General features: G+C 25.4%; 1 protein-coding gene and 1 long non-coding RNA gene across 5 annotated transcripts; both read right to left on the bottom strand.

The window, feature by feature from the left end:
* Window positions 1-70: 70 nt before the first annotated feature.
* LOC113560663 lies at window positions 71-8,926 on the bottom strand. 4 transcript variants are annotated; one of them, XR_003406129.1, is made up of 9 exons: window positions 8,672-8,919; window positions 5,212-5,368; window positions 4,455-5,136; window positions 4,187-4,326; window positions 4,038-4,125; window positions 1,613-1,705; window positions 1,314-1,525; window positions 612-674; window positions 71-499 (listed from the first exon to the last, which is right to left on the bottom strand). XR_003406129.1 is itself a non-coding variant. In XM_026966675.1 (9 exons), exons 2-9 carry the CDS (start codon window positions 5,320-5,322, stop codon window positions 477-479), a joined length of 1,299 nt encoding a protein of 432 aa, XP_026822476.1. In that variant the 5' UTR covers window positions 5,323-5,368; window positions 8,672-8,926; the 3' UTR covers window positions 146-476. The 4 variants fall into 4 exon arrangements, 3 of the variants coding, with proteins under 3 accessions (XP_026822476.1, XP_026822474.1, XP_026822475.1); XM_026966675.1 differs by having other exon boundaries at window positions 146-499; window positions 1,424-1,525; window positions 1,613-1,702; window positions 8,672-8,926; XM_026966673.1 differs by having other exon boundaries at window positions 146-499; window positions 1,424-1,525; window positions 8,672-8,922.
* Window positions 8,927-13,889: 4,963 nt separating this feature from the next.
* On the bottom strand, window positions 13,890-14,890 carry LOC113549076. The gene is made up of 2 exons (XR_003404908.1): window positions 14,560-14,890; window positions 13,890-14,456 (listed from the first exon to the last, which is right to left on the bottom strand). It is a non-coding gene; the product is annotated as an uncharacterized LOC113549076 (long non-coding RNA).

The following is a 14,890-nucleotide window of genomic DNA, read 5'->3' as shown; positions in this document are numbered from 1 at the left end:
ATTTTAAATAAAACAAGTCTTAATTTTCAGCAAACAAAAAATATTGCTGTTTGATACATTGAACTTAACAATTTTATACAAATAAAATGTTATTGATTTTAATTAATGTAATTTGGTAAATCTTATACTTATAAAAATTGTGTAACTTTATCACTCAATTACATAACATTATTTAAATTTCAACTTGTATAAAAAGTATTTACTCATCAGTTTACAAAATTATTTTTAACATTGTACATAGTGTATCTAGAGCATTGACAATTTTTAATAACAGTATAAATGAGCAATTATCAAGTCCTCTATAAATATCCATATACTCCATTTAGATATTTGTAATGTAAAATACGATGCAAAATAAAAAAAAAATAGCCCTATACTTTTAAGTATCACATTAAAGGCATTAGGAGAAATTGAATTTCGTTCAATCAAACGAAGACACTGATGACTCAGTTCAACAAACATCCAAAATCAATACTTCAGTATAAACTTGTAGTTTTTCCTGTTAACAAATATTTTACATGTAAGTTTTTCAAAATAAAATATGAATAATAGTATGACAAATTAAGAGATTTTTTCAGTGATAGCAACTGACAATTGCTTAAAAAACTCACTTTGATGATTTAATCGATGCGTAACTCTTACATGAATATTTCCAGGATATGGCTGTGGTTTTCCTACAAAATCAGTTCACATTTTATTGGATAAAAAATTAACAAATATAAAAAATTGAACCAATATGAATTAACATTGATTTAATGTACACAACACTAACCATAAAATAATTAGATGGTAAATAAAACAGTAATATTTATTTTTCATTATTTGTCATAGACATAAAACACTATAAACTAGAAAGTATGCTAAAAAAGTGCATCTCAAAAAACTAATTTTAACATCAGGAAAAAAAAACAAAAATGTCTATAAAGTGTTTAATAATTATAAAAAAAAGTTCATAAGGTATTAATAATTTGATTACAAAAAAAAAAAACGAAAAAAATTGTTATTGTGGAACAATAAATAAAATTATAGATTCAAAATACTTATAACTTATAAGATGTCTAGTTCTCTTAGATGCATCAGGGGAGGGGTGCATTCTCAAAAAAAAAAAAAAATATTTTGAACTATTAAATAATATTGAGAAAAAATGAAGTGTTTATTATACTGGAAATTATCTGTGAGCTCTTCAAATTTAGTAAACCTCTGAAAAATATATTGGTCTAGTTGGCCTATGGTTCTCTACGCTATTTTTATATACCCCACAATTTATCCATTTGTTTATAGTTCAAAAAAGTTAGTTATGTTAAAATTCTCACCATCACACACTGCAAAAAGTTTCAAACTCATGTTAAGCATTGTCTTGTTAGATTTGCAGTTAATTTGGTGCACATGGGAATATTGTTGTTCATAACTGATGTAGTAGTACCTAGATCGAAGCGAGCCATATCACATTGTTCACATCTTGGTAATATTGGATGATTTTGGAATGTGCACATAGGACAAACCCAGTTTTGGTTTTCAGAATGTTCTACAAAATATATATTTTAATGATAAAACAATTCATAATTAAATTAATAAGTAATTTATTAAATGATTAAAGTTAAATTGTTCTAACCTTGATATTCTTTGTGCGTTTTCCCAAAAGAAACTTTTTGTCCAGTATAAATTTTATTATAAAATTGTTTATTTGTTTTTTCCAATGGAACTGCTGTAAGAATAAAATGATCATATGAATCATCAAATCCTCTATAACAACTTTTTCTAATTTCTAAATATACATTTATTTTAAATTAACTACCATTCTATTATGTTCGATTCTCTGTTATTAGAATACTAAGGGAAGCAGTTTTAGATATTATGCACAACCATCATACAATACGAGAAATAAGCAACAGTCGTGAAAAAATCATGAAATAATTAAGACTATAATTGATGTGAACAATTCATTCTAATTTAAAACTTCTAATAAAACGTAATTTAATTACAAAAAGTGTTCTGATTCTGTTATCGAACTGATCATTGTTACACTGATTGAATTCCAAGGATCAAACATAAAATGTTATTTTGATATACAATGTGTACATGGCTCAAATTAACATGTCCACAACTGGTGGCAGTAAAGATCTTTAGAATCAATCAGTGAAACGATAATTAGTTTGATAACAAAATCAGAAAGTTATTTAGTTATTTTATTATGCTTTATTAGTTTTAATAAGAATGAATTGTCAATAATAATTATAATCTAAACTATTACATAGTTTTTAAAAGACTGTCGCTGATTCTTCAAATTAAAAGTCGGTCATATATAATATCTAAAACTTCTGCCCTCTGCGAAATTATAATAACTGGATTTCTAAGTAATTAAATAAGAATAAGGGATGACAAAATGCTTAATAAATAATTTTAATATTAAATTTGTAAAAACTGATAACTTTGGACATGGTTAATATTTGCTTATTTTCTATTAGTCCAAAGTAAAGTATGTTTCTTTTTAAAGATAACACAAAATATTTCAGTCCTGTGACTTCAGATTGATATGACATTTTTGGGAGGAAATAAAGAATACATATGTGGAATCACACAGAAATTTGTAAAATCATAGGACAATCATAGAAAACGTCAATGATTTAAACAACATTTTCTTGTTGTCATTCAGTCATTATGGTTTTAGAACCTTGGTTAAGAGGTCAAAGTAATTTAAAAAATTTGATCTATCCAAATTTGTGGTATTAAAAACACCTGTTGCTGTTTAAAAAAAATGCAGTTGTATAGCGCATGGACACACTAAAAGATTTAAAAATTTTAAGATCATCAAAAAATATGTATTAAGATATCTATTCTATATCTTCTCCTAAAAACCCCATATAAATCTTAAGTCACTGAACTGACTATTACATGTTACATTTAAAAGGAAATGCATTGTATAGCCAAATCAGTTATACATTTGTCTTATACAAATTATATTTTTACTTTTAAATTTATTTTTTTTATTAATAATTTTGTTTTTAAAATATGTTTTATCCATATTCTATGTATTTAGAATATTTTAAATGTTAAAATTTATCTTTATATTTACAAGGTGATTTTTTAAGCATGCTCACCCCATTATTATGCTTAAATTATGCATATATTCAAATTCTGATTTTTACATAGTTTCAAGTTGTTAAAAAATGTTTTTATTAAAAATTATATTTTTTATACTTATATATTTTTAAGTTTTTTATTTTTTTGAATGACAATATAGTTTTAATTTCATATTCTAAAGCGGAATATTTTTCTGAGTATTTTGATAAATAAAAATTGAATTTAGTGCGATTAGCTTATGAGTTATACATATTCAAAGTTTAGACAAGTGGAGTAGTAGACAAACATTTTGCGGGGTAACCCCATACCACTCCACTACGCACATCAAAGCTTTAAATACTTATAACTCAAAAACTATTCACCTTAAATCCGATTTTTATGTATAAAAATACTAAGAAAAATATTCTGCTTTGAAATATGAAATTAAAACTATGCTGTCATTTAAAAACATGAAAAAAACTTAAAAAATATTTAAAAATATAATTTTTTAATAAAAACCTTGTTTTTAACAACTTGAAACTATGTAAAAATCAGAATTTGAATATATGCATAATTTAAGCATAATAATGGGGTGAGCATGCTTAAAAAATCACCTTGTATAATATCTACAAAAATAAATAAAATTTATTTTATCTTGTAATGCTGCATTTATTGACAATTATATCAATAAATAAATAAATAAAAAATATATACATAGAAAAACATTTTGAAGTATTCAGTATTTTGTGTCAAACCACAACAAAATCATGTTATAAGTATATCTTTTATTTTTTAATAATTTGAAATGACTACTAATTTTATTTGTTAAAATTATACCAAATTGAAATTTTATATATAACCTTGATAAATTTTTTTTAGGATTTGTAGTGTAGTTTTGCTTTATTTTAACTATATTTTTAGTCTTTTAAATTTTTAATATAGTTTCAACATCAACAATTATCAAGAATATAACCTACCTTGATTTTCTGTTGCTGTATCAACTTGAACAGTTAATTTGTTACATTCTATTCGTAATAATTCAACATCATTTCTTAAACGTTCAATCTATAAATATAAGTATAAAAAAAGGAATAATAAAAAAAAAAAAAAAATTTATTCTACACACCTTTCTGGAATATGAACGCCTTTTAGAAATATCTTCTTCCATCAATGCTACATTTTTTTTCATAATTTCTAGTCTTTGTTTTTCAGCCGACAATTCTAAAGCCAACTTCTGCTTACGTTCTAATTGAGCATTAATTACCACTAAAAAAATGTTATCTATTTAAAATTTACATGCACACATTTTCTAACTTAAAAAACATCATTAATTTAATGTTCATTCTGGAAATTTAAAATCCAATAAAAATGTAAAATATATATTAAATAATTACTTTTAGTTTTAGGTAATATATTTTCAATTTGAACTGATCCAGGAAGTTGAATTTCAGTCATTCGATTAATAGATTTAATATTTGTAGGAGATACCATAACACGAGAAGTAGTCACAGTTGTTTCACCTTCGGGGTCAATACTTATGTGAAGTCTTGATTGATAACAATTTTTAGGGTCAGTTGTTGGATCAAATGAACAAGCTGTATACGTGAGTTCAGAACCTCCTCCAGCTGATAAATCTAAAGGAGGTAAAGGATCTTTAGTAGGCGTTCTTAAGGTGAGGCTTACAGAAGTAAATGGTCGATACTGTGTATCAACAAATGGCACAGAATCTAATGAAAGACAAGATTTGTGTCTATGCTCTCCTTGATGCCGCTGTAAAGGAGTTGAGGGTGCCGAAACAGATGAACATTGACATCTATTTATATTAAAATCTATATCTAAAATTTGTGTGTTATCTATATCACTTCTATTTGTGTTTATTAAATCCTTAGTTTCATCAAATTGATGTGGTCTATTTGAAAATTGTAATTTAGGCAAGGATAGATTATTTTGTGACATTTCAAGAGACTTGGGCCTGTTAGCCATTTTATCTACAATGTCAGATGGATAAGTTTGTTGAACATAATTTTTTTGAACACTTCTTAGATTTGATATACAAGCTTCTCGATTAGTTGAATGCTTAAATGAAAAAAAAAATAACTGTTAATTTTAAAGAAATATAAAAATGTTATTACCATTGATTATTTTTCTTACCTTGAGAATACAATCAGAAACAACTTGATCTGGAACTGTTGGAAATTGCTGTTTGAGCTCATGAAACATTTGCATCACCGAGATCCTAGAATGTTTCCTGTGTTCAGACATTATAGATAACTTTTCAACAGCATTTCGGTTATTTTTTTTTCTTTATCTGAAAATAAAAAAATGGAATTTATTTAGTTTAAAAAATGACACCAGGAATTATGTTAAGTTATAGTAAAAATGTGATCTTCAAAAAGTTTTATAATTATTTATTATTTTTTTGGTTGTTTAATATCCTTTTTGATACTAATTGTGGTCAGGGGCGTATTTTGTCATATTTTTGAGGAAAAAAATGATGGTGAAATCAGAATTTGGAACACAAACTTACTTTCAAAGTTATAACTAACTGAAGTTTTCTATTTATACTATAATTCTTAAATACCCATTTTGTTTGAAAAAATTTAAATTGAACTGCTGCGCAGTGGTAACTTACCGGTAAATTTAACCAAGTATCCAGTGTTCAAACCTCGGTTTGTACAAACTTTTTTTTTATTTTATGAAACATAATTAAACAGAGTAACTTTTTAATATGGCAATTTACAATCTTTTGAATTTTTTAGTATTAAATAATATGTGTAGTTGCTTCCTACACCTGCCGGCTTCGGTCACCGAACTCGAGGTCTACGGCCTCTTGGTTGGGGGCTCGGTCCCCAAACCCCCCGGGGGATGAAAATAGTCCACCTAGGGTGGAGGGACCCTTTTGGGTCTGAGGGGGGGAAATTGGGTAAGTGTAGACCTAAGCTAACATAAAGGGTAACCTAACGGATGACCTAACCTATTGTTTGACATATACAGTAGTGCAACTTTGAAGTGTCGTAACTTCTTAACTATGTCCGAGCGCCAAATTCTGACTTCACCATCATTTTCAGCGTACTTAACTACAGATATTACAATTACAAAAATTGGAAAAAAAAAGGTGTCCTGTAAAGTGGAAATATACCGTGTCAATTATTTAAATATTCTTATCATAAAACATATATTTTATAAATATATAAATTATGTATAAGTAATGTATAACCATATCATAAAATAATAATAATAATTACTTCTTCATACGAATCTAATATTTTTATTGTATGATGAAACAAAAATGGAAAAAATAACAATGAATATGTGCCAAAAATTAAAAAGCACCTAACGACAAACAAAATCAACAAGTTGTTTTATAAAAATAGTATTTTTAATTTGTGATAAATGATAAAATTAGGTTTTTGTAATTATAGAGTTTATAAGTAGGAACTGTTATATTTTTGACCTGCCATTTACAGATTTACACCTAAAAATAACTCTGTTCATGAATAGTTTATTTTAAATGGTGACAGACGTCTTTTTGGATAATAATCTTCAAAACATTAACACCTACAAGTAATATTTTTATGTTAGACTCACGTTGATGAAATTTAAGTTTGAACGAATAATTTGTGTTAGTACAATAATAATATATAGTTGATTATTAAAATGACTGAATATTTGTGTATTTTATGTATACTAGATAATTATTCTTAAATTGTTTAACCACCCATTCTAAACTAAAATATATTTATTGCATCATTATTAGTCTGAATAAAACAATTATTATTATATGAATAAAAAACCACATACAATTTAACTTAAATACAATAGTTAAATATTATTTAATTATTTTGTTAATAATTTTAATAATAAATAAATATTAGGTAAATGTAATAGCATACTATACATTTTTTTAATCTTTTTATTATAATGATAAAATACTAATTAATTAATATGCTAACATTGAATCTTTTAAAATAAATAATAAATAAGTACCTAATACAACAATAAAATATATTTATTTATTTAACTTAAAAATAATATATTTTATTATTTTGGCAGAAAATATACTTAGAGCTTATTCCAAGAATGAGATTAAAACTAAATGAAGGTCATTATGGAAAATAGCTAACATTGTATAATGTATTACCCAACACTGACAGCATACTCTAAAATAACTTTTATAAATAAAAACATATTTCTATTCTATAAGAGAAAAGGTATAATCTTAGAATATTACTTAATTAACGATAATTGTTAATTAGTTACATGAACACAATACATACAATATGCATTTGTATATAATATGTCTTATAAAATTTAAGACAGTATATAATAAAAAATTATGGATATGCCACTGAGTACTTTTAATAATAGTTCATTAAATAAGTACTTTGTTTATTATTGTATAACTTCATAACATATTAAAATATGTAATCATACCAACTTATTAGTTATTTGTGATCACAGTTTCCAGCCAATCACCTAACAATGCTACTAATTTCAACCAAAAAAAATTACTTAACAGAAATAATTTATACAAGTCTAGTATTTTACTTATAATTGGTTAGGTCTATGTTTATTTAATAAACTAATAACTATACATTATTTTTTATACTATTACAGTTATATATTATTACGTACTATTTTAAGTACATAACCATGTTCAAAATTTAAGGAGATAATGTACATGATCTGTAGAGAACTATCTTTGATTAATTCACCAAGGATGTTTATCTTACTTTTATTTATCTATATAAATTTTGAACTATCGAAATCTAAATTAATACAGACAAGCAATTTCTGAGTTGTATAACTGTATTCACTAAGAATAATATCTAATTTCCTATCTGAATATTTAAAAATATAGCCTATATGACTTATAGTTTAATTGAAAGTAGAAAACATTTACAAACTATAATATATATACAATACAATGGACAAAATTGTGGTGATATAAATATAAAATTGAAAACATAGTCATTTTAATGAAGGGAACATCCAGAGATAACATTTCTTCAAAAAGTTAACTCCTAACATTTAAATTTGAACAAATTTAAAAGTTAAGATGAGATAAAGCATACCTGGTTAATCTAGCAGTCTACATTACATTATAATCTATAGATAAAAGAAAGATATGAAGGTACAAGCCAAAACTAAATAATTTGATTTAAATGATTAATTATCTAATATATTTGTAAAAACTATTAATAATAAATACATATAAATAATATAATAAATATTAGAAATATTTTTTCTTTCTATAATGTAACTATGCTAAAAGTGAATACTTATAATACCTAATAGATAAATAATTAATAACAATAATAAACCAATAAATAACATTATACATTACCACCAAGGTACTTATTAATAAAATTAATATGTAAGGATAAATCAAAACTGTAAATTATTTCTAAAACTAAAATATTATTTAATGATCAGTAATTTATTAGGTGAAAAAAACTGATAAAAATAATATATTAGTACCTAATAATTAATTATAACTATTAATTATAGAAACAATTTAATATATGCATAATTAATTAATTATACGTCAACATATAATATTAAATTAAATAATAATTGTCAAAAGTTGGTTTTAAATCTAATTTCTTACCTGATTGAATGTTAGTTGTTGTTTATTATCTGAAGTAACAAACATACATCATTTTATACATCAGAGGTACTATATGTACGTGGTCACGTTAAAAACGGAAAATATAATTTATTTAATTTAAAGTACACCAGAAATATATAATTATTAATTTTAAAGTCCGAAAATTGTGAAATTCTTAAAACTACCATTCACCAACAAGTTCTTTTTCGTCGAATTGTTTTCAATGTTTTCATTTTCTCAGCGGCCTTGAACTAACCAGATCAGATGGAAATCAGTGTGGGTATTCCATATTACTCTATGGGGTATTCACATACAATACTTTATGGAATCTCAAATCTCAATCCTTCACTGACAGACCAACAAGCATGACGTAGTTTTACAGTTAACTACTGAGGAATAGATCAAAATACTATTATTTTTATTATTTATTATTATTAATATTGATTAATAGTTAATTTATTATTATTATATGAAACTAAAAAAAATTATCAAAAATATCAAGCACCACGAATACTGTGTATAGTATAGTAAGTTGGTATAGTGTATTTAGCTATAATCATAATATTGATAACGATAAGTGTCCACTGTCCAGTCCATGTCAGTATGTCAAATAATAAATATTGTCAATTACTCAATTATGTCTTTGTTATACCACAGAGGCACAGAATACATGTATTTTGTCATGACAGAATAATGTATTATAATATTATTCTGTGGTTTATATGGTTTAAACTTTAAGGTCTTAAGTCGTCAATAATTAATACTCGTAATACTACATTACCACATAATGAAAAATGAAACTCATATTTTTTTAATATCATTTATTTAATTTATATTGTAGATACCTATTATAAAAAAAATCGTTCTGCTACCCCACTTCAAAAATATATTTATAGTTATTACTTACCACTAATGATTGAAGACAATGAACATGAATAAATTATATTAATTAGGTATGTTAAACTGCCACAAAAATCTCCAAGACGACCAACCTAAACAACAAAAATAATTTAACTTTTTATAAATTAAAATAAATCTAATCAAATCTTTGCATATTAAAATTACTTCTTTACCTTCAACCTAAAAATATTAATTCCATCTTTCATAACATAACTTGATAATCTCTATGAATACTTTTGTTAAGTTCATAGGTCTACCTAGAGAAAATACTAACCGGGACAATCCACATAAAAATAAAAAGGACATCCTTAAACCTCAGACTTCATAAATTAAGATAAATTCTTTAGCCAAAAATCTCTTATATACTGATACATAACAACATTACAATTAATACGTTTTGCTGTGATTAGACTTACAGCATTCAACTATAAGCTAAACTTATCAATCCTTTCAATTAATAAATCTTTGAATCCTCATAAATATTACCTAGTATTATTGCTCTGTGCTAGTATGTCAACAATAGAACCTTATAACCATGACCTCAATAATCTAATGTTACCAAGTTCATCACTTGCGTCTGTACTCTTGAATAATATTATACCTGTATTCAAATATTTCAACTCTATAAAAATGTCTTAAACCACTTAAAATTTCTTATTTTTATTATTTCTAAAAATGCCTGTCACAATATCTAAAAACCCTCCACATCATCTAAGATGAAAGTACCCAGAAATGGTGAAGTATGATTATGAGCGTTTTATCTTTTTAAGTATATGATTGCACCCAGTGCCAGAATAACAAAGGATATGATTTTTACTATTCAAAGGCGATTCATAATTGTGCATGAAATTGCGTATGACATTGCCAAAATTCTTATTAAACAAAAATAAGTTATATCATAATTATTTTTAATATTTAAATACAGATACAAATATATCCATTCAAAATGTATTTAAATATATCTATTCAAATAAAGAAAATGTTATAATATTAAAAAAATATTATTCTACCGTTAATGGTTACACAAGATTCATGCTCAATCTATGTTATAAAAGACAAAAATTATTACTATAAAAATATATGTTAAATTTTTGTAAATAACACAAAATAGAAAAGTAAATAATTTAAAAAAGTGGACAAATTACATTTAATATAATATTTAAAATAAATTTTAAAGCCCCGATACCTATTTCCAACTATGGCCATATACTTTTGTATATTTTCTGGTATTTAATTTTTTACATACTCTGTTGTTTACAGATAAATTAAATTTTCTTTAATTTTGCCTTGATTATTCTTTAGGAAATGGTTGATAATTTGGTTACTGTTTCTGCCTGAGTTTCCATAAGGGTAGTTATAACAACAAATATTGCTAGATGAGCACTATTAAACTAAGAATTATATTATGTAGTATGGAAACTTTAAGCCCCGTTTGTAGTTCTGAAAATAAATAACATATTAAAGTAAACAATTTTTTTTTTTTTAGAACTTATTAGCAAATATTTACCTAGGATTTAGTGATGGTGTCTCAGTCCATAAAATAGGTGAAAATAAACAGCTAGATTCAATATACGTTTCCAAAAAATTTGAAAAAAGTTGGCTAACTGCAATATTTGAACACACACATATAATATTTAACAAAAGCATCCTCAACGTCGTCTGGGGCAAAGGAAGAAAGTCTGAAAAATGATTTAAGCCATATTTTTAAATCGCTATTTTTATCATAATATACCATTTTTAATTTTGTATTACCATTAATCTGAAAATTGATTTTGATTAGTTATTTTTTTAAATATTTTTGTTAGATTCAATTTACTTTTCACCACCAAGCTTGATCCCAGTGAAAACAGCATGTTTTAATTGGAATAGCCAGAAAAACTTCTTTTGTTGCTTCAATAGCACCAATTTCAAAATCAATTTGTAATACTTAAATTTTAAAAATTAGTGATTGCTTTTTCGCATATTATAGTAATTAAATATTTCTATACATTTATGTATTCTTACATTTATCCTTTAAAAAAAATTATAGCAAAGGTATATAAATGCCATTTTTATAACCATGAATGGTATATAATTGTAAAGAAAATGTTGGAGTATATTCAAATGTTCCAGCTGTAAATAAATCTGTACAATTTTTCAAACATTGAAGATTTTCTTCAGTTGTTAAACAAATAAAAGTTCAAAAACATGGGGTAAATGTGAAAACTTTTTCACTCTAAACATTAAAAAATCATCACTTTATCTTTAATTTTGTAATGACATCTTTTTCTTCGTTCAATATACATGGCCTTTCTAACTGATTTTATATCTTTATGTTCCAATGCAGTACTTACGCTTTTCATAAGTTCACTTCTAATTAATTTTATTGGCTGGGTAGTTATAGAACTCGTAGCTTTTCGTTTGCAACTTTCCCGTAAAACTTGCCTATCGAGTTTTTAAATTGGATCAACAGGATGGTTATGCTCACTAGCATTTTTTATAACGGAATCATCAGTCGTCATTAACACTGTAGACGTACACTGTCTTTTACAGCACCTCCATCTGACATGTCCATCAGCCCGCTGTCTAATGTATCGAAATTTGTGCCCATTTACTACTAATAAATCACTTCCTCTTTCCGAAGTTATACGTCGAATTTATAAATAAAAATTGTGGCTAACGATTTTTACTATGATAAGTACAACTTATAATAAACCTTGTAATAAATTTAAAAAAATTATTAGATAGCCAAATTTTTTTATCAGCATTCCAAAAAAAAAATCAAAAATTTTGAATTGTCTATAAATAGCTTAAAAAAATCAAAATATTTTGAAAATTTAATCGTAAATAGATAACGCTAATATAAACAATTGGTGAAAATTATAAGTATTTACAATGATTCGTTTTTGAGTTACAGCGAAATAAAAAAATCTCAATTTTCTTGAAAACTGATTAGGCGTAAAAATCCCGGTTTTTCCGTTACTTTTTTAGGGTTTTTTTTATGACGCTCTTGAAAACTACTGAAAACCTTGATCCCTCAAAATACCAACTAAATTCATTTTCCTTTTCAAAGAGGGCTTGAAGTCAAAAATCAAAGCATTATTTCTACTCCAAAACGTGATGACAGACACAAAAATAAAATAAACATACATCATTGTAAAGTCAATACATTCTTCACTCCGTTCAGAATCTAAAATATAATAAAATTTAATGAATTTTAACGTTAAAATTATTATTTTTCATTTTACTGTTAATGAGTTATAGTTGCTCAAAATTGGACGATTTGAGGTTTTTAAATGTTCATCCTACTGATTATTATTATTACATTATTACGGCTGTGACCTGTGAAGCATTGTGTAACTACAGGTAACTGTCGATGGGGCTCGGGCAGTTGTTAATATAGGAATGGCCTATCCATTATTTTATTATTTATTTACATTGATCTGCGCCAAAAATGAAAAATCTGTTCAGGAAGATTTACATTTTTTTTTAATGTTATTACTTTTTAGCTTACACAAATACCTTAATAAATTAAAAATTACTATTACAGTAATTTTCCACAAAAGAAAATAGTATAGATGTAGAGATTAAATATTGAAGTTAAAAAAAAAAAATATTAAGTGTCACTTCTAGGTGGCTTCTTCTAAGGTTTAATTCACTATCATTCCAACACATATTTGTATATATACCAGGCTATAGATTGAATATATCCCTTAAAAAATATATGTATCAAATATTTTACATATCAAAAGAACTAATATTTTAAGTTAGGTATGTAATAGACGGCTATTGGCGAAAACGGTAAAAGTTGTTGTCTACTGACACCTTGGCAACATAAAAATTATTTAATAGTCTACATATTATTTATCTTCTATATTGTATTTATGCGTGACAAGAAATTGAAATCAATGAGGTAATTGCTAATAAGTTGTTGCAGTTACTGGACGAAAAAAAAATCAGTTAGTTTGTAAGTTTTTAGAAATAAAACAAAAAAGTATTGTTTTAAAAGACAAAATTTAATTAGTTTAACTCTTTATAAGGTACCTTTGGTGATTGGTTTATAATGTAACTTTTGAAATAATAATTTAATTTATTTTTTATAATCTTATTCATGTTTCTAATTATGACTTTTTAATACTACCTTTTAATTAAAGTACTGACGTACTGTTGATCATATTGAAACTATAGGTTGTTTCATTTACTCAAGTATAAATTAATAAATTAAACATAGTACAAGATTATTATCGAATACAAAATTAATTTATTCATAGAATGTGAATATTTTATAAATTTAAAAAAGTATGCACAAGTAAATTATATTAAAAACAAAATAAAAGCATTTGTATAATTTGTAATATTTAATTACTGCAATCTATTGCTATAACAAACATAATTTTTATTCACTGGTTGTTTAGGACAAATAATAATTTTGTCTTAACGCATCTATTTTCATGTACATACTTCCGATAATTTAATTTTTCTGAACTAGCAGTATCTCTGATGTAAATATACGACAAAGTCAGATGTTTTTAAGAGCGTATTTCAAACAACCTAAATGCCCCAGCATTGGCACACAAACTTTTATCCCATAGCTAATTTATCTATCAGATGAAAACATACGTGCCAATGCTGTGGTAAATTGACACTAGATTACCTGAAAGACACTCATAATAACGTAGTCCTCGAAGTAGGAGTGCTACAGAAGTACAAAATCAGGATAATTACATTGTCAGAAATATGCACATGAAAATGGATGTGTCTAGGATTGAATTACTGTAACCATAGTTGGAGGTAAAAACAAATAATACGGTTAGAAAATAAGTGCATGAGAGAAGTTTGCTTGCTCTTAGATTCTATTCTGCATATTTTAAATTGTCAACCATTTTGATGGATACATCAGTTAACACTGTAAACAAATAACAAATACATATTTGAGATACAATGTTTAAATATATTGATAGGAAGACATAATTACAAGTAACTTTTATTAAAATAAAATAGTAAAATACCAAAATTCAACTATATTGTTGATAGCAGTACGGAAATGCATGACTGTAAACGGAACTATACTATTTTACTTTGGTTTTGAATTTGACGTTCGAATCTGGCCATTGCAATCCGTATACTATGAACAAAAATAATCGACAATCCAGACCAAGGTAGTCGTAATACAATAATTGTAAAACAACTACCCGGGTCGAAACTTAATGACAGAGTTAAAATTTAAAACAATCAACAGCAGATAAATTGGTAGGGACATGAAAAATTATGGCTCATGAACACATGTCAGAATATAAGCAATAAGCAACGTGATCCGGCGAACGATCCATTAACAATTGG

This window comes from Rhopalosiphum maidis, chromosome 1, assembly GCF_003676215.2.
Source record: "Rhopalosiphum maidis isolate BTI-1 chromosome 1, ASM367621v3, whole genome shotgun sequence".
NCBI classification, from domain to species: domain Eukaryota; kingdom Metazoa; phylum Arthropoda; class Insecta; order Hemiptera; family Aphididae; genus Rhopalosiphum; species Rhopalosiphum maidis.
This window is presented reverse-complemented; position numbering and strand designations above follow the sequence as displayed.

Excerpts from the sequence above, each read along its gene's own strand:
- LOC113560663 (XM_026966673.1), bottom strand. The coding sequence starts at position 5,322 with ATGTCTGAACACAGGAAACATTCTAGGATCTCGGTGATGCAAATGTTT. Across the intron at positions 4,327-4,454 it reads TATATTACCTAAAACTAAAA|TGGTAATTAATGCTCAATTA; the intron begins GTAATTATTTAA and ends ACATTTTTTTAG. Across the intron at positions 4,126-4,186 it reads GGCGTTCATATTCCAGAAAG|ATTGAACGTTTAAGAAATGA; the intron begins GTGTGTAGAATA and ends TTATATTTATAG.